Raw genomic sequence first — 26098 nt, 5'->3', positions numbered from 1 at the left:
TGCACTGTCATTGTGTATTTGGACTCCCATATCAAGCATATATTTAGCAGACTCCTCTGGTGTCATAACACAGTAAAGAGGACTAGACTGGGGAAGATGCTTTCCAAGCAGCAATTTGTTTGATTCTCACGGTACTAAATTGCCCGGTATGAAGCCCTGAAATGTTCCTAAATCTACAAGGTTCTCTCATTAGGGAACAAGAAAAAAAATAATTGGAAGAATAAAGCATGGACATGGCATAGGAGTAGCGTGCAGCAGAATACATGGAAGACACTGGTTCCATGAATGCTTTCAAAATTTTCCTGCTGCACTTAGAAAGAGGTGTGAAATCAGAGAATGGAGCACACAACCACCAATAGCTGTGAAATGGGCTTAGGACCCTTCTGCAATAAAAGGTTTAGGATAACACTTATTCAGCCCGTGGCACCCTTGCCTTAAGAATCCATACTGATAATTAAGTCATTATGATAATTACTCCAGAAGTGATACAGATTCCAACTTACAATTGGGAGGCTGCTCACTTTCTGCATTATGCCTGATTATTTAGTAGATACAAAAAGGCAATCCGTGATCTTTTAAAACAATCATGGCATGTAGTAAAAATGCATCTCGGGAAACATTAATAACCAAAAAAATGAATCAAACCTTAAATTGATACTTCAATTCTGCATGGATGCAGGATGCCTGCTATGATCCCCAACTTCTCTCTCAGGAGGTCAGGTGATGAGACCACTTTGTTGGAGTCTCACCTGCTACAACTACCATGAGGGATATCACCCTTGCTATTTTGTTATGTTTAGATGTGATTAAAAGAACCTTGTACTGAGAATAGAAATGGAGCTTGTCTTTGCCGACCTCTACTTTAGGGAATGCTAGCTGTCTTATTGTCATGTTGATCCAGTAGCTTCAATATTTTGTGGCACTGGCCTGGTTCAAACACACAGATTGGGAGTTCCAACTTCCCTTTCATTTTTAGTGTGCATGCTTGCTCCTGCTCAGTAATTCAGAGAACACTGACACCAGAGAACTGTCATTCTTAGGCAGTCAGCAAGGACACCCCACTATTTCTCTCAGTAGAGGTTTCCTTTAGGGGGAGAAAGCGGCACAGACAGCAACACACATTAGCTTCATGATAAATACAGAAAAGTAGAAGGGATTAGTGGGTGCAGACTTCAGCACTTATGGGTGTACCTGAGAGATTTAAAAGGAAACTTTTTTTAGACAGTTTCACAACTGCTATCTAGGTATTACTAACGAAAAGAAAATAAGATATTGCTAAGAAGAAAATGAGTGGGTGACTTTAAAGGATAGGTTTACCTTTTGACCAAAAACAATAAATGTAAATTTTTTTGCAAGTAAAAAAATGAGCACTTATTATTTTTCGTTGCATGAGCCTGTAAAACATTGCACCGGCAATTAGCAGATCACTGGTGCCATGCAGGTCTCCTGCAGTCCTGTCAGTATATCTGCTTATATACAGGATGTACGGGCAAGCAGATATACTCACAGGAAGATTCAATGAACTACTACGGTGCTCCACAGCACCATAGTAGTTCATTTAGAACCACAAGCCGACAGCCCCTAAGGCTGTCAGGACTTGTAGCTCATTCATTCACAGAACACTGAGAATGAATGATGCGGCCGTGTGGGCAGAGCCCTGTACGGCCACGCTGTTTTTAAAAAGTGACAGCTAGTACAGGGAATTTTTCGCGTACTTCTTTCACAGGGAAGGGGAGGATCTGGCAGCAGCTGCAGCATTGGGAACATGTTACATGTTCCACCATACAAACGAATGGAATATGTAACATGTTCCCAAAGGTGAACTTATCCTTTAAAGGACTACAACTAACTAGAATCTATTACATAAGCCTAATGCATAGTCTGGCTGAAAAAAAGACAAAAGTTCATCCAGTTCAACCATTTAAAAAAAAAAAGTTATAATCCTACACCCACAGTTGATCCGGAGGAAGGCAAACAAGCCAACAAAGCATGAGCAGGGGAAAAAATTCCTTCCTGATCCCCCAAGAGGCAATCGGATATTCCCTGGATCAACTTCACCTATAGTGGTTAGTAACCAGTTATATTCTGTGTATCCAAGAAATAATCCAGGCCTTTTTTAAAGCAATCTACTGGGCTGGCCAGAACCAAATCTTGAGGGAGTCTATTCCACATTCTCACAGCTCTTACTGTGAAGAAACCTTTCCGTATTTGGAGATTACATTTCTGTTCCTCCAGACGTTAAGTGTTCCCCCTTATCCTCTGTGATGACCTCAGGGTGAATAGTTCTACACCGAGTTCACTATATGACCCACTGATGTATTTATACATGTTGATCATATCTCCCCTTAATCTCCTCTTCTCAAGAGAGAATAAATTCAGTTCCCTCTAATCTTTCTTCATAGCCTCTTATCAATTTAGTTACCCTTCTCTGTACTTTCTCTAGTTCCTCAATGTTCTTTTTGTGAATCGGTGCCCAAAACTGAACTGCATATTCCAGATGAGGTGTTACTAATGATTTGTACAGGGGTAATATGATGTCTCTCTCTCTGGAGTTTATACCTCTTTTAATACAAGAGAGGATTTTGCTCGCTTTAGAAACCGCAGCTTGGCATTGCATGCCATTATTAAGCTTATGATCTACCAGAACCCCCAGATCCTTCTCCACCATTGATTCCCCCCAGTTCTACCCCCCTAGTATGTATGATGCATGCATATTCTTAGCCCCCAAGTGCATAACCTTACATTTATCAACATTAAATCTCATTTGCCACATAGTTGCCCAATTAAACAGTGCATTGAGGTCAGCTTGTAAGTTGAAGACATCCTGTAAGGACGTTATTCCACTGCACAGCTTGGTGTCATCTGCAAAGACTGCAATGTTTTTTTAATCCCAGACCTTATATCGTTTATAAATATATTAAAAAGTAAGGGTCCCAACACTGAACCTTGGGGTACACCACTGACAACCCTAGACCATTCAGAGTATGAATTGTTAACCACTACTCTCTGATTACAATCTTTTAGCCAGTTTTCTATCCATTTACATATGGATTTTTCCAAGTCTGTAGACTTTAACTACACATTAGCCGTGTGTGGGGAACTGTGTCAAACGCTTTTGCAAAATCCAAGTATACCACGTCCACCGCCACCCCTCTGTCCAAGTATACCACGTCCACCGCCACCCCTCTGTCCAAGTATACCACGTCCACCGCCACCCCTCTGTCCAAGTATACCACGTCCACCGCCACCCCTCTATCCCAGGTTTTGCTCACCTCCTCATAAAAATAAATCAGATTTGTTTGACAACTTCTGTCTTTCATGAATCCATGCTGTCTGTTGCCTAAAATATTTTTTCCAGCAAGAACTCATCTATGTGATCTTTTATTAAACTCTCCAGTATCTTCCCAACTATAGAAGTTAAATTAACAGGTCTATAATTGCTTGGTAAAGATTTTGACCTCCTTGGTTTATTATTATTTGTCTGGCCATTGCTGTTGTGTTTTTTTCCAGGTAGGTGGTAGTCTTGAATATGAGGAATTGCTCTTGTTGAGCTCACAGGCCTTTCATTATTCCATAAAGGTAACACAAGACATCAATGATGCATAATATCAGTGCTTACTGCTACTCCATCATTCTCTCTTGGACAGTGAAAACCATATTATTCCATACATATCAGGCAGACTTTATACATTTATGAAGGCTACACTAGGACAGCATCTACCAAATTTAACACATTGGTCATTAATATATGTTTAGAGAACCTGAACCTCAGAACTTTGATATCCACCCTCCTGTATAATTAATTTCTCACAACACTGAGCATTTCTACATGGTGGGAGCTGACAGATGTGCCTGTGAACTGAGCATGAACAGATGTGAACTTCAGCCACCATGACACTACAGGAGGATAGATGCTCATTCCCCTAAAGCCATAGATGTCACTTTATTTTCCAGAGTCCACTGGCTTGTGAATAATCACATAATTACAGCTTCTACAGACGGTCCTATGACTTCTATACTTGGATAGACAGGTCCATCTATACATGCAAGTCTGCCTGGAACATACTGCAGCCTTTACTGCCATGTCATGAACCACAGAAAGGGTTAAGAGCTTGGGGCCCAAGTGTCATTTGTATCGACTAATCTTTATCACATTTTATGGACAATTAAATATCAAAGAGAGGGCTCCTCTTATCCACTAGAATAATGCATTTCAGTTTCTTTCTTGTGTGTGCTTCAAAATGAAAACTGGGAATAAAAAAATCTTTAGGGTAATATTATAGGCTTAAACATACCTGCCCAGGCCTATAATTTGATAGGATGTGCGGAAGCGAAGGCTTACAGGCAGCAATTGAGAAGCAGCTTTAAAGGCTAGAATCTGAGAAACACTTAAATGTTTCTTTCATCTACAGCTGAGCTCTGCTGGTAACATTTGTAAGCTCCAGTTGACGTTTGATGCACGTTCACCCAACAGACCTGAACATAAGGAGCTTCATCCAGTAAGGACCATTGTGCTAGACACTTTCTCACCTTTCTATTTGGAGAGTACACAATTAACATTTTACAAAGTAGTAGAAATGTGGTTAAAATAAACTCAAGTCAAATTTATTAAAATAAATCTTTCATACTACTGAATCTGCACCAAAATGATTAAACAAAAAAAAGCAACTCAAAGTTATTAAAATAGACCTTTCATATCTTCTGTAGAAAGACATCTGCTGCATCGTTACCAAAAAATGATTTAAAAAACCCATCTCAAAGTTATCAAAGTACTGTAGGCGTGTCTGTAGAAACAAGTTTACCACAGCACCTACAGTATACCAAAAATGATTGAAACATGTACTGCATATTTCTTGGATGCTTCTAAAGCCAGAATAAATGTTTCATCTCCAACAGCAGTATAAATACTTCAGGCCCTGAGAGCAGGCTGCAGAAAGGGCTGCTGCTATCTGATTGTGAGCAGCGTCTCTTTGCAGCAATCCACAAGTTCACCCACCAGGTCAGAGTTAGAATTGTGCAATCAGAATGGTCATAGATGTACCTCAGCAGAGGCATGTCAGATTGCTGTACAAAGACCAATGCTTACACACAGATAGCAACATTCAGCACAGTCAAATATGGGGGAAGCCCTACACTTGCTTTAGAGAGGTGTGAATGAATCACACAACAGTGAGTACTTCAAATTTGCTCAGTCTTCACACAAGCCATACTGCCACATTCTACATCTCCTCAGTGAAGGTGTTCAAACATTCAGTTGTTATTAAGTGTTCTTGCATGGCAAGACCACTTACTGTTATCTCACATATATATTCTTATTATTATAGCCAAATTTACCACCCTAACTCCTCCCACAGTTTTTACACTACATGGACAAGTGAAATACCGAAACGTGCGGATTGTTCCTGATTACTTTGTGGAACATTTCGCCAAATGGTTCACAAAATATTGGCGTTTTTGTGGTGAAATTGATTCCATAGGAATGAATGGCGGAATGTTCAAAACTAGAGTGGGAGCTGACAAAAGCTAGAGTGTGAGATGAAAAATCAGGACATGATTTCTAAACTGCCATCACTCCCTCATTTCCAAGCCCACCTACACAAATCTTATATCAAAATGTTGAGCTATCCATGCTGCCACTAAATATGCCCACGGCTAAGCCATAGTCCTGATAGTTTTCACAATATGACATTTGTTTGCAACTCACGCCGCCCATTGACATTCATTGAAACTCCACTCTAGCCACCTCAAATGTGAAGGCCAATTTCTAAACTGCGACTGTGCCTTCATTTTTAATATTTCAGAGACATACTATGCATCAAAATGTAGGTCTGGCTCTTCGCTGTAGGATTTATAGTTTTCAAAACTACAACCATTTGAAGACACCAGTGAAGTGAGCAATTTGGAGCAGTTTGTTTTTAACTGCTCTTCTCTGCCCTATTTGAAATCTAATTTTTAATTTGTGACAGTTTGGCCGGCTTCTGGTTAAAGGTTTGGAAATAAGTTTTCTACAGTAGAGAGTATTTGAGGTGATAATGCTGCTAAGGTTTTTATAAATGTATGTTTTAATGTAACTGTGAAGCACTTTGGGCAACAACATTGCAATTAAATGTGCTATATAAATAATTCAAAGTTGAAATGCATTTCTCACTCTATCAAGCTTGCCATGTGCACTTTTTAAATTTGATCAATCAATTGGTTAGTGTAATGTTTACTATCTTTACTCACTCCAAACACTCCACACAGTTACTCTGCCCACTCCAACCTTTTACTCCAGCCACTCAAGCCACTCCACCCAGTTACTTCGCCCACTCCAGTTGTAGACTACTGGTGGAGGCAAGAACACTTCACACAATTTCCCCAGAAATTGTAGCTTTTCTAGTTGAATATATATTTAAATTTTTTAGTGCTTCTTTATGACTGCACTGCTTCATACAGCCTAAATCTTACAGTGGTTGTGAACACTGAAATATACCCAGTGAAGTGACTGGCCTCACTACACAGAGATGAAACAAATCCTCCAACATAAGTTGTACCTGTTTATCTATCGCTGTCTGCCCCCTACATCCATTCAAAGTGCAGAATTTACACAGGATCGACCAATTCTGCAAAGCAGAGGGAGGGGAGCTGAATTTACATTCAGTGAGGAGAGCTTTGAGAGCTGATTGGAGGGGAGGGCAGGGCAGGGACACCCCCCTTCACACAGCACACAGGAACAAAGCCGAGGCTGTCAATCAGTGTGAGCCTTCCCTGTCACCTTTTTTCTCTTGGTATCAGGAAAACTCATCAGACGTAACTCAAGCTGTTTGCAGAGGAATGAGGCAGCACACAGAAATGTCCATTAGTGCTCTTGATTGAGACATGTACACACTATAGAGAGATTGTAAGCTCCAAGGAGCAGGGCCCTCAAACCCCTCGTGTGTTGAATCGTATTGTTACTGTACTGTCTCGTGTACTGTCTCCCATTATATTGTTATAATGAACAGCGCTGAGCAAACTGTTGGCGCTATATAAATCCTGTATAATAATAATATGCATTGTTCATATTTCATTTCTGAGGTTTACAACCACTTTAAGCCTTGGTTCACACCTATGAGTTTTTTTAGTACATTTTGCAGAAACACACTACAGTCCATTTAACATGGTTTCCTATGGATCTAGTTCACATCTGTGTGTTTTTAGCTGGTGTGTTTTTTGGAAAGGGTCAGGGACCATTTTCCCACAGCAGATTGTGTTTTGCGTGTACTAGACTTCAATGGGCTCGCAAACAAAAATGCAAGTGTTGGGTTTTGCGTTTTTTTTTTGGCCAATAGGAAAGTATGACAGTTCTATTCATGTAGTGCAACTCTGATGTGACTGTACACTCCCTCGCACTCAAGTAGCATTAAAGTCGCATCAAAGTAGTGCAAGAGCCTTTATGTGTCCAAAATTGCATTGTTTTTGGCAAATTAGAAGGTATGACTGTTCTGTTCAGGTAGTGCGACTTTGATGCAATTTTTATGCGACTTTACACTCTCTGGCACTCGACTAGCAACAAAGTCGCATCAAAGTAGCGCAGGACCCTTAATGTGTCCAAAGTCGCAAGTGATGATTAAGGGCTAGGGTTTTTGTTTGTTGTTTTCATTACACGTACTTATATAGCGCCATCAATTTATGCAGCACTTTACATATACACTCACCGGCCACTTTATTAAGTACACCTGTTCAATTGATTGGTAAAACACAAATTGCTAATCAGCCAATCAAATGGCAGCAACTCAATGCACTTAGACATCTGGACATGGTAAAGACGATTTGCTGAAGCTCAAACTGAACATCAGAATGGGGAAGAAAGGGGATTTAAGTGACTTTCAATGTGGCATGGTTGTTGATGCCAGACAGGCTGATCTGAGTATTTAAAAAACTGCTGATCTACTGGAATTTTCACACACAACCATTTCTAGGGTTTACAGAGAACGGTCCGAAAAAAGGAAAAATATCCACTAAGTGGCAGTTGTGTGGACGAAAATGCCTTGTTGATATCAGAGGAGAATGGGCAGACTGGTTTGAGATGATAGAAAACCAAACAGTAACTCAAATAATCACTCATTATAACCAAGGTATGCAGAATACCATCTCTGAATGCACAACACGTCAAACTTTGAAGTAGATGGGCTACAGCAGCAGAAGACCATAATGGGTGCCAGCTAAGAACAGGAAACAGAGGCTACAATTCGCACAGGCTCACCAAAATTGGACAACAGAAGGTTGGAAAAACATTGTTGATGAGTCTTGATTTCAGCTGCGACATTCCGATGGTAAGGTCAGAATTTGGCATAAACAACATAAAGGCATGGATCCATCTTGCCTTGTATCAACAGTTCAGACTGGTGGTGTAATGTTGTGGAGGATATTTTCTCGGCACACTTTGGGCCCCTTAGTACCAATTGAGCATCATTTAAATGCCATGGCCTACCTGAGTATTGGTGCTGACCATGTCCATCCCTTTATGACTACTGTGTACCCATCTTCTGATGGCTACTTCCAGCAGGACAATGCACCATGTCACAAAACTCAATCATCTCAAACTGGTTTCTCCAATGGCCTCTACAGTCACCAGATTTCAATCCAATAGAGCACCTTTGGGATGTGGTGGAATGGGAGATTTACATCATGGATGAGCAGCCAACAAATCTGCAGCAACTGCGTGATGCTATCATGTCAATAGGGACCAAAATCTCTGAGGAATATCTCCAGCACTTTGTGGAATCTATGCCACGAAGAATTAAGGCAGTTCTGAAGGCAAAAGGGTGTCTAACCCAGTACTAGCAAGGTGTACTTAATAAAGTGGCCGGTGAGTGTATGTATTGTACATTCCCATCAGTCCCTAACCCTCAAGGAGCTGGAAACTGCAGTACACGGAGGAAACCCACGCAGACACAGGGAGAACATGCAAACTCCAGGCAGGTGGTGTCATGGTTGGAATTGGAACCAATGACCCCAGGGCTGCTAGGGGGAAGTGCTAACCATTTAAGCACTGTGCTGCCCTAGGGTTATGGTTAAATGTTAGTATTAGAGTTAGCAGTAATTGTTAGGGTTAGCAGTAGAATGCGAACCCTAAAAACTGCCGCTGACCCTTACATTTACAACTAACCCCAACTCTAGTTCTTAACCCTGATATTTACCCTAGCCCTTAACCCTAACATGCAACTTTACACTCTCTGGCACTCAAATAGCATCAAAGTAGTGCAAAGTCGCATCAAAGTTGCACTAGATGAACAGAACTGTCAGTTTTCTATGAGCCAAAAAATGTGACTTTGAACACATAAAGGTTCCTGCACTACTTTGATGCTACTTGATTGCCAGAGAGTGTAAAGTTGCATCCAAGTCACACTTCATGAACAGAATGGTTATACTTTCCACCCCCACCTCTGTACAGTATTGTTGCAGCCCCCCAAAACTCCTATGCAAATATTTACTTTCTGAGTTTGATATTTGCAAAAGATTTGGTGTATTCAACCCAGGTGACAATAATTTGTTTGTCAGACTCTGAGCAATGCCTAGAAGGAGGTGGACTGCACATTCTCCCTTTGTCTGGACATTTAGACTTTAAGGTTTAGGGGAGAGGTGTCTACTACAGAAATTTTGAAAATTGTAAGGTAATGCACTTCGGAGCCAAAAATATGCATGCATGTTACACACAAGGGGGGAAAAGGATCTGCATCACAGACTCAGCCTTAGCATGCAATCCCAAGCTGCAGCAAGCAAGGCTAGCTACTAGCATGCAATAAGCAGGTGATTTACTCAAGAGATAAAAATATATTTCTGCCACTTTCCAAAACTCTGCTTACACAACTTGAGTTTGCGGTCGAATTTTAGTCACCCATTTTCAGGAAGAGTACGCTTGAATTGGAGAAAGTCCAGAGAAGGACAACAAAGCTACAAAGGAGGCTGGAGGACCTCAGTTATGAGGAACAGCTACAAACATTAAAGTGGTTGTAAAGGCTGAAGGTTTTTTACCTTCATGTATTCTATGCATGAACGTAAAAAACCTTCTGTGTGCAGCAGTGCCTCCAGGCCCCTCAATACTTACCTGAGCCTCATCGCGATCCAGTGATGTGAATGACAGCCTTTGCTGTCTTGGGTCTCCCGCTGCTGTCAATCACAGCCAGTCAGCCAATGAGGAGAGGAGGCGGGGCCAAGTTGTGGCTCTATGTGTGAATGGACACACGGAGCAGTGGGTGCCCCCATAGCAAGATGCTTGCTGGTGGGGGCACCCGACAGAAAGGAGGAGCCAGGAGAGCCTGCGGGGTCCTGAGAAGAGGAGGATCTAGGCTGCTCTGTGCAAAACCACTACGCACGCAGTAGGTAAGTATAAGATGTTTTTTTTTTTTTTAAGGAAAATAACAAACAAAAAAAAAACCACAAACTACTTTAAACTTATTCTCCAAGGAGAAGAGACGTTTAACAGGGATATGATAGCGACATGCAAACTTTTAAACTGTGACTATAGTATTGGGAAACTATTTAACCAGAGGTCTCTAATGAAAACAAAAGGTCCCACAATGAAGTTGAATGAGAAGCAGTTCAATCTTAAACTGCGTAAGGGATTCTTTGCTGTTAGAGCTGTAAGGATGTGGAACTCCATTCCACAGTTGGTGGTGTCAGCAGGGAGTGAAGATATTTTAAAAAACATTTAGATGTATTTCATAGCGAACGCTATATACAGGGATATTGAAAATCGTAGTGACATAAACAGACACTTAGGTTGAACTGGATGCAATGGTGTCTTTATTCAACCATATCTACTATGTAACTATGCCTGAAAAGAAGCTTGTATATACTTATGACTCCCAATGCCTATGCCACACAGCTGAAGAGATATCCCCTTTTGGGAGTGTCAATTTCTTGTGTCCTCTGTTGCACTCAGTAGTTCCTCTCACAACCCCTATGTCACTACAGGACACAGCAAGTAGGTGGTGAGAGGAACCACTGAAGGTTGGTGAAAGAACCACTGAGCATAGTATGAGTTGAATCTTCCACTATCACCTACAATTTTGTGATAAAATCTTCCTGCTCTGCTTCATTTCCCTTCAAGTATATTCCTCAAACAGAATTCTCAATAATAAAAAGGTTGAAGCAATAGCACTCAAAAACAAACAAAAAAAAGTAGTAGGTGTTGACTGCCGACGGATGTACAACTTTACAAGAAGAGAAGTACTGAACGTTTGTGAGTCTTATAGGTCCTCTTCAATGTGACCCGGCCATCCCTCTCGCCATCCATCTAACAGTAAAGGTTGTTGTAAACTATCTTCTGTCACCGTTTTCTAGGAATCTCTAGACATCAGCTGTGCAACTCTGAACAGAAACTTATTCCTGGCTATGTGCAAGGCAGAGGTACTGAGTGGCTGCTGTTTCACACAGAGCTGAAGTGAATTTAAAGGAAGTAGGCAGCTTCCCGCCCAGGAGAATCACAGGGTCTGGTTGCTTTTTTGTAAACAACAGCAGCATGGTAAAGCTGAACTTCAATGAGTTTCTCTTTTATTTTAGTTCTTCTTAAATAACGAATCCTGTTGGAGCTGATGCACAAATATTTGTGAACATTTATGCATGTAATATTATATAGAAATAAATAATGCCTAATAAGAGGGGAATGTAAATCTAAGAATGGCTTTACAAAAAAGCCAAGGGGTGTGAGGCCCACTAAGGTTTGACAATGTTGTCAGATAACCAAACCCATGCAGTCTTCCAGCTCCTCAGTAATCATCACACCATTAAACAAAAGGCATTGTAGTTAGTTATTTACATTATTCTTAAAGGATAAAATCACCTTTTAGACAAAAATAATAAGTGCACATTTATTTGCAGGGAAAAGAACGTGCATTTATTATTTTTGTCTACAGGAGCCTGGAAGCATTGCACCAACGATCAGTAGATGACTGATATCATGCAGGTCTCCGGCAGACCTGTCAAAATATCTGTTTGCCATACAGGATGCACAGTCAAGCAGATATTCTGACAGGAAGCTTCAATGAACTACCACAGTGCTCCACAGCACCATGGTAGTTCATTGAAAACTACAAGCCCACAGCCACTAAGGCTGTTGGGACTTGCAATTCATTCATTCACGGAAGTCCATGAATGAACGATGTGGCCTTGGGGGCGGAGCCCTGCACGGCCACGCTGTTTTCAAATTTGACAGATAGCATGGGGAGACGTTGTGGCAGCTGCGGCCAAAGGTGAACTTATCCTTTAACTAAAGGGTGCTATTAGCTGATACAGTTGTTCAAACTCAGAAGATGCATTTTCAGGTTGAGACAGGCAACTCACAGAAAGAAATCATATCTCTACTCTATCATACCTCTAATGTTGGCCATACACATGGCAATTTCTTATGCAATTTCAACCAGTTTTTAATTGCAAAAAAACCCGCCCCTATCACGCACAGTTCCTATTAACACAGTTAAATAATCTAAGTTTATGCATTTGGTTACCTTAACCCATGAAGTGTCCATCATATCACTCAGGGGCTACAGTAAGTTCAAGTAGAACCATGAGCAAAACGATAGGAGGGTTAAAGGGAGGGGATATAACCTGTCAATATTTCTTTTCACTGTCTGTGTCCCATTGCAGAGATTTTCCTACACTTCCTGTCCCATACCCAAAGAGGAAGCGAGACAAATCCCTGCAAATTAAGGGAATTTCTTGGAGACCCCCAAGTCACCCATTGGAAGATTTCCCCTTTATTACTTTTCTGGGGACAACCCAAAATGTGGGATTTTCTTTGACTTTCAATGATAATGGTAAACAGGACAAATAGAGAGGAAGAATCTCTTTAACGGAGGTACAGACAGCAATAAAAACTGACAAGTCTTCTAAATCCATCTCCACTGTATCCAAAGCTAAATAAAAAGTTTAGCCTTTAGTTATACTTTTAAGTTAAAATGACATAAATATAAACCTTTCATTGAAAAGTCTGCATTTTATGATAACTTAAGACTGTATATGTAAATTCTTGCATAAGCTAAACTGCGACTGACTCTTTTCAAAATGGAACAATACTTAGACCAGGCAGGGTCATGGTGGTAGGGGCAGTGTATGTTCTGTACACAGCAGGTACAGACAGGCGTGGTATAAGAATAACAAGACTATTATTAATTCAATATACAGTGCAGATTAAAGGCACTAGTTACACAAGGGACCCCACAGGGAGCTGATAATGACCCATCAAACTGTATCTACACTCAGGCAAAATCTCCAGCTGTGATGACATAATTGAATGCCTTAGACATCAATTAATTTCCTATTCTGGGTTTCACTAGCTTTTCTTAATTATTATTTAAAGCACTCCCTGCATTTCATGCCCGCTTAGTGGACCTCAGATATTTCAGGGAAAGTGGCAGTTACAGGTGCGACTAACATTAGGGTGCCTGCTGGCTCCAGTAAATTGTGATACGCTTAATGCACGAGGGGGTGCCACCCACCCTGTAAAGTACAGCACATATTCAGCGTGTAAGGGTGGAGGGCTTGAAATACAATTATCTACACTTGTGTGTCAGCAGGTGCAAACACCTCTAATACACCTGTTCATTGTTTCAATAAGTCACTTAGAAAATGTTAGAATAATAGGGCTCAGGGTTCTAAGCAAGTTTTCCACCAGTCAGTAATTAGTCCACCCAAAAGTCATATTCTGGCTATAGGTTGAGCCTATTAGGCTGAATTAGCCATGGCTTTATCTGCCTTGGTTCTTGTCCACATGTGCATTTGGAGTATTCTCACCCATATTTGAGTTTCAGTCCCTTTTGTGACATTCTTCCTAATAAAATATAATAAAAGCCAACAGGGAGACTGGAAACCCTCATGATGGGCACAGTCAGTGTGCAGACCCAGGAATCTAAGCTCAGACATCACAATAAGCCCAAAAAGGCCCCTTTTACACGGACGGTTAGATTTCAGCTTTTAGCTACAGTTAGAGAAACTTATGCATCCCTATGGCTCCATTCACACACTGCGTTTCGCAACGTTTTCATAACATATGGTTTTATGCGTTTAGGAAAAATAAAGTTGACAGCGTCCAGGAGTGATGTACCGCAGCTATCTGTACATAAATGGAGTTAATCTCAGTACAAAGAAAAATACAGTAATCAGTTGCTATAGAAAAGGCAAGAATTTACTACCACAGCTAAACGCAGCCACATGTAAACACATGTAATCCCTGATAAACACAATGTACAAATGTGAGTGATCTCTGTGCCAGGAGTGTTGAAATTTTAAAATGAAAAAAAAAAAAACATGCATTTACAAGCGGCAGAACAACCGCCCGTGTGAAAGAGGCCTTACTAGTGGCAAGATCACTATATACAGATTGCTTCTGCTTATACTGTGTCGCTCCCTCTGTTGCAGCAACTGAGCGATGTCTTGCTTATGTGGTCATTAGGCAAGGAAGCAGGTAAGGATTTCTCTGCACCTATAAAGCTGTCCTGTCACTTGCAAGTGTGACATGAATCTAATGGAGTGCCTGAGAGATTTAACAAAAGGTCAGGTTAAAGTGGAAGTCCAGACAAAGCCTAAACCTGCTCCCACCCCCATTCTAAACCCTATACTGACTATCCTGTAAAGGAAAGATGTGTATACTTAAGCTAATGTAAGGGTCCTCCGGTTCGATCACGTGATTGGCTCTCAGGGGAGAGTAACGACAGACAACAATAGATGCCCCATAGTAAGTCTATGGGTGTCATCACCACCCAGGCTCTGTGGCCATTGTCGGTGCTCTTCCCTCTCCCCTGAAGCCCACTGCTGGGGAGATCACATGACCAGACCGGAGAGCCCTTAGATCAGGTAAGTAGAAGCATTATACAGGGTAGTTAGTATAGGGCATAGATTGGGGGTGGTTTAAGGCCAGCTGAACCAGACGACTTTTAGTACGTGTGTACAACAGAAGCTGGTCCAATGATTAGCTTCTACCGAATGGTCAAGCTGGAAAACCAGCGTATTCCGGTGGGAGGAGTCCCAGGCCCCGCTGTCAGAGTACAATGTGTCAGCAGAAGAGATTCCTGCATTAACATCACTTGTATTGATACAGGGATCTGTCATTTTGTTTTTCATTCAACATGCTGGTTGAATGAAAAATAACTGTGGGTGTGTACCCAGCTTTACTTAGGTTGTGACCAGACTTCCACTTTAACCTTTCAGCATCCACCAATAAATTAAATATCGATTTGGGTGAACTGACCAAAACAAAATGTTATTTTCATTCTGTATTGAGTGGGGACAGAAAGAAACTTCAGTTGAGTTTTCACTGCTACCCGTGCCTCCGTTACAAATATTTACCCTCACTTACTGTTACGGTGACAACAATTGCAACAGGAATAGAAAAAAAAAAGTTGGGGGGTTCTAGTCTTCCATTACTTCAGTGAAAAATGTTTTCTGTCTACACTCACCAGCCACTTTATTAGGTACACTATGCTAGTGCCAAGAAAATATCTCCCACACCATTATAATACTACCACCAGCCTGAACCATTGATACAAGGCAGGATGGATCCATGCTTTCATGTTGTTTATGCCAAATGCTGACCCTACCATCTGAATGTTGCAGCAACTAGTCTGCCCATTCTCCTTTGACCTCTGACATCAACAAGGCATTTTCATCCACACAACTGCTGCTCACTGGATATTTTCTCTTTTTCAGACCATTCTCTGTAAACCCTAGAGATGGTTGTGTGTGAAAATCCCAGTACATCAGCAGTTTTTTAAATACTCAGACCAGCCCGTCTGGCACCAACAACCATGTCACGTTCAAAGTCAATTAAATCCCCTTTCTTCCCCATTCTGATTTTCGGTTTGAACTTCAGCAAGTCAACTTTACCACTTCTACATGCCTAAATGCTTTGAGTTACTGTCATGTGATTGGCTGATTAGCAAATTGTGTTGCCAAGCAATTAAACAGGTGTACCTAATAAACTGGCAGGTGAGTGTATATAGATGTTGAACGTTTTCCTTCACTTCCTGTTTAGAGAAACCATTGTTATTGAGCCAGAAAAAGAGGGAAGATCTTTCTAATGGAGTCCTGGATAAAATGGTAAAAGACGTCAAGGTCCTTCCCCGCTCTAAAAACTAAACAAATTTTGTCTGGACTTACACTTTAAACTTTGTGAATTATTCTGTGTGTCCCTGAACTCAATTTTGCACACCATTGGGGTTTTGGTGCCTTTTAAATCTGTAAGGAATATTCCATGTTGGAGCAAATCAGACCAGGGCTTTTTTTTGCCTCTTTCTGGATCAAATGCAGCTCCATTATCACTTACTGCACTGCACAATGAGTGCAGTAATAACAAAGCGAATCCATAGCCCAAACTTAATTTTTTTTTTTTTGGAGGGAGCAGGGAATGATCAGCACTCAGAGATTCCTTTACATCCAGTCTGGCAAACAGGTTGTCCCCAGGTCAGGAAGTCAGGGGAAAGCCAAACAGGGTTCTAACCTTTCCCTATTCTATCCAATACAAAAAAAAGTTTGAGATACCCATACACTTTATTAATAAAAAAAATTGTCTATTTTTAGACTTTATTAATAAAAAAAATTCACTATTTTTACCTGGCCTTCTATATGTTCTTGCTTCTGCAACAGTACAGACACACATTGTCAGGTAAAATTCTGTATTTATGCTGTCACAATCACCAATCAGTAGTAATGAAACTCCATTTAAGTAAAAACCTGATGTGTTAGGATACCCATTCTATCAATGTACACCGATTTGCCAAAAATACACTTTTGAGTCTAAGAGTGGTTTCCACTTTGCTTCCATGTCTTTTTATCACCAATGATTTCTGGGGCTCTGTAGAGCAGAAGAGCTAATGTAATTCATAACAAGCAATTCCTGAAGATCTCAGCCTTGCTGATAATAATCCAATTCCCTAACAGAATAAGACAACAGCTAAAACACAGCTTGGGTTACAATGATTGCTCTTGCAAATCCTAAGCCAAGACATCACAATTTCACTGTGCTAATTTTTCACGGCTCCTGCCCATAGAGAGGAGCAGAGGTTGTGACCCGGGTCAGGTGTTCACTCCCTGAGTGTGTTAAAGGGACAGAAGGTGCGTGGAAATCTCAATATTATGCATATGCTTTTAGAGACTTTTTATAGAGGCAACAGCTGTAAACATATGGGGATCAGTGGGGCTAATCTAGAGTGCAACACAACCAAAGACCTCAAGGAGCGGCTAATGTGCACATTTAAATTCCAGCACATCAACAGCCCACATCCATCTACTACAATTTTCAGAGCTTGGTAAGGCTGAAGCCAGAAATATGGATATCTATTTAGACCTGCAATTATGTTTAGGATCCAAAATATTACCACTGTTGTACTCTAACATGACATGAGATGACAGTCAACTCCACAAACATTTATATTTGAATTTTGGTTGACACTTTTTTTTGGCAAAATAGTCCCAAAACCTGAAGCAAAGCAGCAGTACTGTACCAGCTAGAATACCCAATTAATTGTTAATTGGAACTGGCACTAAGGCAGACGGCCCCTTGACCTTCATTTTTGAGGCGACATCAGCCATCTATGGGTAGCTTAAGGTCTGAACAACCCTATGAGCTTGTTCAAACCAAAACACGGTGCAGGAAACCTGCGTTCTGTGTCAATTTTCCACACTGCGTTCCAAACGCACTGGGTGTGAGATCTGCTGCGGGTGTCAATAGATTATTTATTACAGGTACTTATATAGTGGCTCAGTTTATGCGGCGCTTTACATATTTATTACACATTCACATCAGCCCCTGCCCTCAAGGGGCATATAGTCTAAGGTCTCTAATGCACATTCACACATACACTTACTAGGGCCAATTTATATGGGAGCCAATTAACCTACCAGCATGTCTTTGAAGTGTGAAAGGAAACCTGAGTACCTGAAGGAAACCCAAGTAAGCACAGAGAGAACAAACGCCAGGCAGGTTGTACCGTGGTTGGGATTTGACCGTCGACCCTAGTGCTGCCAGAAGAAAGTGCAAACCACTTAGCCACTGTGCTGCCATCTGGCGGTACCCCAAACGCAGTGCATTTCCCTGCACCGGATCGCATGGTACTGCATTGCCATGTGATCCGGTTACAGAGCATTTTTAACAGTAGTGCATGCACTGCTTTTGCTGCATCCAATGCAATTTCAGCCCATTCAAATGAATGAGCTGAAAATTGCATCACACTGAATGACAAAAGAATTGCCAAGTGAAAGAGCACACATGACAATGGCTGAAAATGCTGCTGCTGGCAGGCTATGGATATGTGTTTTCAACCTACAATAGAAAGTACTGTCACTGGGGAGGGGGAGAGGGTGTTAAAATGCCACCGACCACCAAATATTGTGGAACATTTTTTTTTTTTACCACCTCCTGGCCCTTTAAGAGATTCTGTATGCAGGGAGGCATAAGTGGACATTCCGATCAAGTGACCACTGCAATTGGCAGTCAGACCGGTCATATGATCAGAAAGCTCCCAATCACAAGTAGGCAGTAACTGATGGGAGCATGCAAGGCATGCGCTTTCAACACTAAAATGTTTATTTTTGCGAAGGATATATGCGGCCTCTCAGCATTAAAGTCCAACTGCCGAAAAGCCACATATATACGTACAGCCAGTGGGAAGACATTAAAGAAATGTAAACAAACCAAATTTTTTAGTAAAAAATAAAGTGATTATTAAACACCACTAAAAAAATTGTCTAAAAAAAAAAAGACATAAAATTTATTTGGGTACTGTGTTGCATGATGAGTAATTGTCAACCTATTGCAGCACTCAAAACTGAAAAATGGTAATAAACTATACAGACTTGTACTCAAGTGGTTAAAAAAAAACATATACATCAGGACAGCTTGCCAAAACATATTAAAAACGGATTTTGTACAAAATGATGTACAGTATATCATATATGCCAATTTAGAAGTATTGAACATGTATACAGAACACATACTGACAGATAAAACATCATTTAAATACAGTACTACTTATGAAATTAATACAACACATATATATAGTTCTATATCTACAATCTTTTACAGTAGAAACAGATATCACACTTTTTTTATTTTTATTTTTTATTAGTATAATTGAATTGAAGCTTCTGAATCAGCATGGCAGCCATGTTATTAGCATTTGCCAAAGGAGAGGTTAACAGTGGAAGCCTCCTTTTTTTTCATTACAAGTTGATATCATTGGATTGGGTTGGTAAGGTAAGTCACATCACATAATTGCTGATAAATAGTATTGTTCTGACAGATTAAATTCTTTCAGGTCTCTGTTTACAACCACTCCACACTATCCCTAGTGCAATTTTAGTAAACATGTAATTTGGTGAAAAAAATATACATGCAGTAACACAGTAAGGGGTCTATATATAAAACATTTGCTGTTTCATTCACACATGCACCAAGAATGTTTGCTGTATTGTGTGTAATATAATTACCTGCTATGATCATCAGCTCCATCTAGTGGCTCATATGCAGTATTTTTTTAAAATGTTTTTCAGGATAAATGCTGCATAATGCAGCAGAAGATCATAGGGAATTATTATATAACCAACAATACAGCAAACCTTTGTAGTGCTTATGCAAATAGTTAAGACCAGGGCACAGTTTCACCACCTGTGGCTCAGACCTTCTGCTCCCTGCTCACCACTATCACTTGTAAACACAGAAGTCTGGCTTCTGTTTTTACAAGTGACAGCTTGTCCCCCAACGGCTTCCACAAATCTCCTGAGCAGCCCCCACTGAGTGCTCATGAGGACAAGGGAGATGCAGGTCCCCGGGGTGCAGTGCGAATGCCAACACCCCCAATGGATTATCTCCCTACAAGTGAGAGATGTGGAGCCTCCTACAGTGTGCAGGTACAAGAGTCGGCTGGGTGCGTCAGCTCAATACAGAAATAAAAGAAAGATATGTGGAAGATGGTGGAGCTTTTAAGGAGGAGGGGGGAGAGATGGGGGCAGTGGAGGGTGGGGGGTGCATTCAGGGATCAGAGCTGAAGAGGGGTAAGAGTGAGATGCAGAGGTAAGCAGCTGTGGAAGGAGGCTGAACTCTGCACTCTGTATGCAGTGCATGCCTGAACTCTGCACTCTGTATGCAGTGCACGCCTGACCTCTGCACTGTGTGTAATCCCCCCAAACTCTGCACTCTGTATCTAATGCACTCCTGGTATTTAATGTCCTTTTAAGACCCTCCTACTGTTAGTGAAAATTTGACCACATCCACTATTTGATGCAGTTTGGAGGGTGTGTGTGTGAATAGGGGAAGGGGAATCTGAGGGTCATGGCACCTATTTTCTTAAAAAAAAGAAAAAAAAAAGCCCTGATTAAGACATCCACACAGTGAATGTTTTATAAATAGACTCCTATGAGTTGTGCTACTACATGTGCTTTTCATATATTAAAGGTATCTTCTTGGTAATATTTGCTCAACATAGAATGCTTGTTATATGGTGCAAAACAGGTGCAAAAACACGGAGGAATGGAAAATCTCCATAGAAAATCCGATGAAAATACAAGATACATGCATTTTTGTGCATTTACCATCTATTTCAGAAGGAAAACAGAGAGAGAAACTGATCTCTGAAAGCTGTGGCCAAAATAAGGTGGTAGAAGGCAAAGGACTAGTCACCATTATTGACTGTGGTCTTGCTTTAGAAAATCTTTCCCTACTGCTGACTTACTTTGTTCTTGTTGTGTCGCTGTGTGGAGACGGCCATCCCATAGAGGCAGGAGTTTGTTTCTTCATGTCAGAGCATCCAGTAGGGAGAACAGTAAGCAGCGCGATAGTGATATCACCAATTCTCTGAAGATTAGCAGTCAGGGGCAGCAATAACTAAAGCTGGCCATGCACTGTAGGTTTTTTTAATTCATTCGGTCAGGACATTGTATTCTGACAGTGGCACCCCCTGTGGCTGCAGCCTCTAACTGAGGAAAATTTTTCAACTTGTCCAGTCAAGAGAAGTCGACAAAAAAAAAATCAACTTCTTTCAAGAGGGAAATTCAGCTGCTCCCTCCTGAACCAGACAAATTTCAGTCACTGTAAGGCCAGCTTTAATCTCAAACTGCAGATATACAGCTATGAGGCTGTAAGCACAGGAGTGTCTAGGCACACTCACATACCAGGAAATTCACTACTATTTTTCAGGAGGAATTCAATATAAAAAGGTCTATTTTCAGGCCACTGCATGCACAATTGTTCCTTATAACATAGTAAATCATAACTGTTTGAGTCCAGGCCTCTATTAATTTATATTATTGCGAACAATGCAACCTGCTGAAATGTTTAGTGCTGTACTGAAGTACAATGAGGTGAACATGCTTTATAGAAATAATGAATTGCATTTATCTGCAGCAAGACATCTGAATAACAATGTATAAGTGGGAACAGGTCCTGTTATTCCAGTCCACAAGTTTCTGACAGCAAGGCAAGTAGAAGAAGTCAAGCTATTAAGACCTGCACACGGCTACTTCGCCTTAGCAATTCATTGGTGACCCAGGAAAAAACTCAGGTCCCTCTGGAGCAGAAGAGCCTTTATCTATTTTATGCTCTTTGACTTCTTTATTGGCGGTTTGCCCTATGTGCGGCAGCACAGCAGTATGCTTTAAGAGAGCTGCCACATATATGCCTATAACCAGCGTCTCTTGTTTGTACTGGGAGTTCTGACCACTCAGTGCCCTGGACATAGTGACCACATGGTCACTGACTGCTTCCGGTCACTGGTTATGATCAGGAGCACATGGGGTAGACTCCCAATCCCGTGACCAATGTGACAGCCAATAACAGTGGTCACATCACCAGGGAGTTCATGCAAAGCCTCTGCCATTACAAAAACTTTTAAAGGGCTGACTTTTGCTGGCTGGAAAGGTTTGAGTTGTGCTGTCAATGAGCATGGACTAGAGAGGTGCAGATTAGAAAGGGAAAGCATTAGAGCCCCTCTCAGAAAGAGTTTCCCTCCCTTTCCAGTTACAACAAGTTTTGCAAAACAGAGAAAGCTAATAAAAACTGACAGGGGTTCTAGCCTTCCCCTACTCTACAAAAAGTGTTATTATTTCTGCTGTGCTACAGCTGGAGCTTTATCCTCAATTCCTGTCTAGTGAGACTGTTGTCAGCAGATCAAAAAGTGAGGAGATAGATCTCTATTAAAGCCCTAGATAGCAGTAAAAACCTAAGAGAGGTATTAAACCTTCCCCACTCTATCCAAAATTTGAAAAAGCTAGACATACAAATTAAATCATTCTTCATCTTACTGCAACATCTTTTCTATTATGTCAGAGATTTTTTTTTATAATGCACGTCCATATTTCTGATATTTATATAGTAAATTAGCCAAAGACACTTGGCTGCTCCTATATTCATGTATATTTTGCCACTTAATATTTTTTAAATATCAATGTAGAATCAGAATGGGATCCTACCTTCTGCAGCCTTGATATGGTATCCTTTCTCTGTGCTGGGACACACTGCCAATAACTGCATTATCCGGTCCAGCAGGCCATGTATCACCTCAAAGCCAGGATTTTTATTGTAGTACACAGCACACAGGTGTCGGTGATTCCGGGCTCCAACATCTAAAGTAACACAATGATAAGTGCTTATTTCGCTATGTTTTACAGTATTAAAAAAAATTATATATATATATATACATACACACACACACATATATATACACACATATACACACACACACACACACACATAAACACGCGCTTATTGCCAAAAGTATTGGGACGCCTGCTTTTAAACGCACATGAACTTTAATGCCATCCAAGTCTCAGTCCGTAGGGTTCAATATTGAGTTGGCTCACCCTTTGCAGCTATAATAGTTTCAACTCTTCTGGGAAGTCTGTTCACAAGGTTTAGGAGTGTGTCTATGGGAATGTTTGACCATTCTTCCACAAGCGCATTTGTGAGGTCAGGCACTGATGTCGGACGAGAAGGCTTGGCTTGCAATGTCAGCTCTAATTCATCCCAAAGGTATTCTATCAGGTTGAGCTCAGGACTCCTAGCAGGCCAGTCATGTTCCTCCACCCAAATAAAATATTAAATGTGTCGCGCTCCACTACTCAAAAGTATTTACAATACTCTCCCCTTCAAACGTGCATAATATGGACTTCTATACTAGTTGATAGTAAATAATATAAATGAATAAATCTAAATAAATATTAATCCATAGTGGTATAATTTAAAATTAAAACACCCCTTTGCTCCTCCAATTTAGGCCATGAAAAAGAAAGATTCCCACATAGTGGGAATCTGATTGTATCCCCCTGAGGAAGCCACGTGACCCTGTGGCGTAACGCGTAGAGGAGGGGCTCTGACGTCACGACGCCACTTTCAGCAGAACGGCGAGTACTGTTATTGTGCAAGGGCACACATTGAAAAACGCTCTGTATTGCTTTGTGGAATGTGAGTTCGCATTTTACCGGAGACAAATTAAAATCTTTTGTAAAGGATAAAGCACTATGTGGGAATCTTTCTTTTTCATGGCCTAAATTGGAGGAGCAAAAGGGAAGAAGAGGAGATAGGAGATAGACCCCCACAGGACGAGGGGAGATATCCGTATCTATCCATCCAGCCCTCATAACCCAGAAGAAATTGGGAGGCCACCTAGTGGAAGGAAAGTAACATTACAGTCCACTTCAACAGCAATATATTTTCCATATATTTTTATATACAGATTGGGACGTTTATATTTCATCTAAGTTAAGGACAATTAGTATATAGCTCTACTCACTGATTTAGGCTGTATAAGTGAGGTGAGCACACTATACCATTTGCACAGTAAGATTAAATAGAGGTTCCTTTTATTATTTATTATTTTTAAAATTGTTTTGTGTATTTTGCATTTTTGCACATATATGTTTTGCACATATATATTACTATGCATGGAGGTTTTTTGTTTATCTGATTTGATTAATTTTAATATCACGCACATAGAATTTGAATAGATTTATCAATTTTATTAATTTAGCAGTATTGTATTATAATTAATTACAGCACAAGGGGTGTTTTAATTTTAAATTATACCACTATGGATTAATATTTATTTAGATTCATTTATTTATATTATTTACTATCAACTAGTATAGAAGTCCATATTATGCACGTTTGAAGGGGAGAGTATTGTAAATACTTTTGAGTAGTGGAGCGCGACACATTTAATATTTTATTTGTCTATTTTCACACAGTATCATGAGTATGTGTTTTTGTGTTGATGCACCATCACACTTTTAGGAGTTAGCTATTTATAAACATTTTTTTATATCACCATAGTAGCTCACAAGTACACATTATTATAAAATTCATGTTCCTCCACCCCAAACTAGCTCATTCATGTCTTTATGGACCTTGCTTTCTGCACTGGTGCACAGGAAGGGGCTATCCCCAAACTGTTCCCACATGTTGGGAGCATGAAATTGTCCAAAATGTCTTGGTATGCTGATGCCTTAAAAGTTCCCTTCAGTGCCCAACCCCTGAAAACAACCTCACACCATAATCCCCCCGTCCAATGCAATCAGGCAAGTACCACTCTTTTGGCAACTGCCAAACCCAGACATGTCCTCTGGATTGTCAGACAGAGAAGCATGATTTGTCACTCCAGAGAACACGTCTCCACTGCTCTAGAGTCCAGTGATGATGTGCTTTACAACACTGCATGTGATGCTTTGCATTGCACTTGGTGATGTAAGGCTTGGATGCAGCTGCTCAGCCATGGAAACCCATTCCATGAAGCTCCATATGCACTCTTGCTGTGCTGATCTGAAGGCCACATGAAGCTTGGCGGTCTTTAGCTACTGACTATGCTAACAGTTGGTGACTTTTGCGCAGCAGGCATTGAATCTGCTGTCATTTTACATGGCCTACCACTTTGTGGCTGAGTTGCTGTTGTTCCCAGTTGCTTACACTTTGTTATAATACCACTAACAGTTGATCGAGGAATATTTAGTAGCAATGGAATTTCACAGATGGACTTATTGCACAGGTGGCAATCTATCACGGTACCACTCTTGAATTCACTGAGCTCCTGACAGCGACCCATTCTTTCACAAATAATTGTAGAAGCAGTCTGCATGTCCAGGTGCTTGATTTTATACACCTGTAACCATGGAGGTATTTGGAACACCTGAATCCAATGATTTTGTTAGGGAACAGGCTGGCCATTCCAGCGCTAAGTACATGGCACTTAGAACATGGCACTTTAACTAAGGCAAGTACAAACATTACTGCTCCACCCCAAGTAGCCTGCAAGTGCTCTCTCCTCTAGCCTTCCTTTTTTATTTCGACTCACTCTCCAATATGCTCTTACTAACTTTCTTTTTTGCTATAATGCCCTCTATCCTCAAAATCTCTTTTCTTTACCCCTCCTCCCCACCTCACAACCTGTACAGATCACCCTCACTTCTGCCCTCTCAATATCATTGCACATATCTCCTGCTCTCTTAGCCCACATAATGTCACTGCTCCAAAATCACTGCGGCATTTGCCCTCATATAAATCCAGCTCCTACATCACCTGCCTCAGCCTCCTACTACTAACCTCCGGAGACATCGCTCCAAACCCTGGCCCTTCACCATCAAACTCCCACCCACAGAAGCAGCAATCTCCCTTCTCTGGCAGCAGCCGCAACCCTCACTCACTTATCTCAATTCCCCTGCTTCCACGTGCCAGCCCCTCCTTACAGTCAGGTCCATAAATATTGGGACATCGACACAATTCTAACATTTTTGGCTCTATACACTGCCACAATGGATTTCAAATGAAACAAACTGGATGTGCTTTAACTGCAGACTGTCAGCTTTAATTTGAGTTTGCATATGTGCCTCCCACTTGCTAAGGGACCAAAAGTAATGGGACAATTGGCTTCTCAGCTGTTCCATGGCCAGGTGTGTGTTATTCCCTCATTATCCTAATTACTATGAGCAGATAAAGGTCCAGAGTTCATTTCAAGCGTGCTATTTGCATTTGGAATTTGTTGCTGTCAACTCTCAAGATGAGATCCAAAGAGCTGTCACTATTAGTGAAGCAAGCCATCATTAGGCTGAAAAAACAAAACAAACCCATCAGAGAGATAGCAAAAACATTAGGCGTGGCCAA

At 40.9% G+C, this 26098-nt stretch overlaps 1 protein-coding gene across 1 annotated transcript in view; it reads right to left on the bottom strand.

Annotated features, from left to right (window-relative positions):
* FARSB (phenylalanyl-tRNA synthetase subunit beta) overlaps positions 1 to 26098 on the bottom strand; it is an 88507-nt gene that overhangs the window by 4703 nt on the left and 57706 nt on the right. Inside the window, exon 16 of the mRNA XM_089669489.1 lies at positions 22420 to 22572. Coding sequence (XP_089525615.1) covers positions 22420 to 22572 — 153 coding nt within the window. The remainder of the gene's footprint in view (positions 1 to 22419; positions 22573 to 26098) is intronic.

The sequence above is a fragment of the Staurois parvus genome, unplaced genomic scaffold (assembly GCF_062004578.1).
Source record: "Staurois parvus isolate SC_StPar_1 unplaced genomic scaffold, SC_StPar_1.0 ptg000078l, whole genome shotgun sequence".
NCBI lineage: Eukaryota > Metazoa > Chordata > Amphibia > Anura > Ranidae > Staurois > Staurois parvus.
This window is presented reverse-complemented; position numbering and strand designations above follow the sequence as displayed.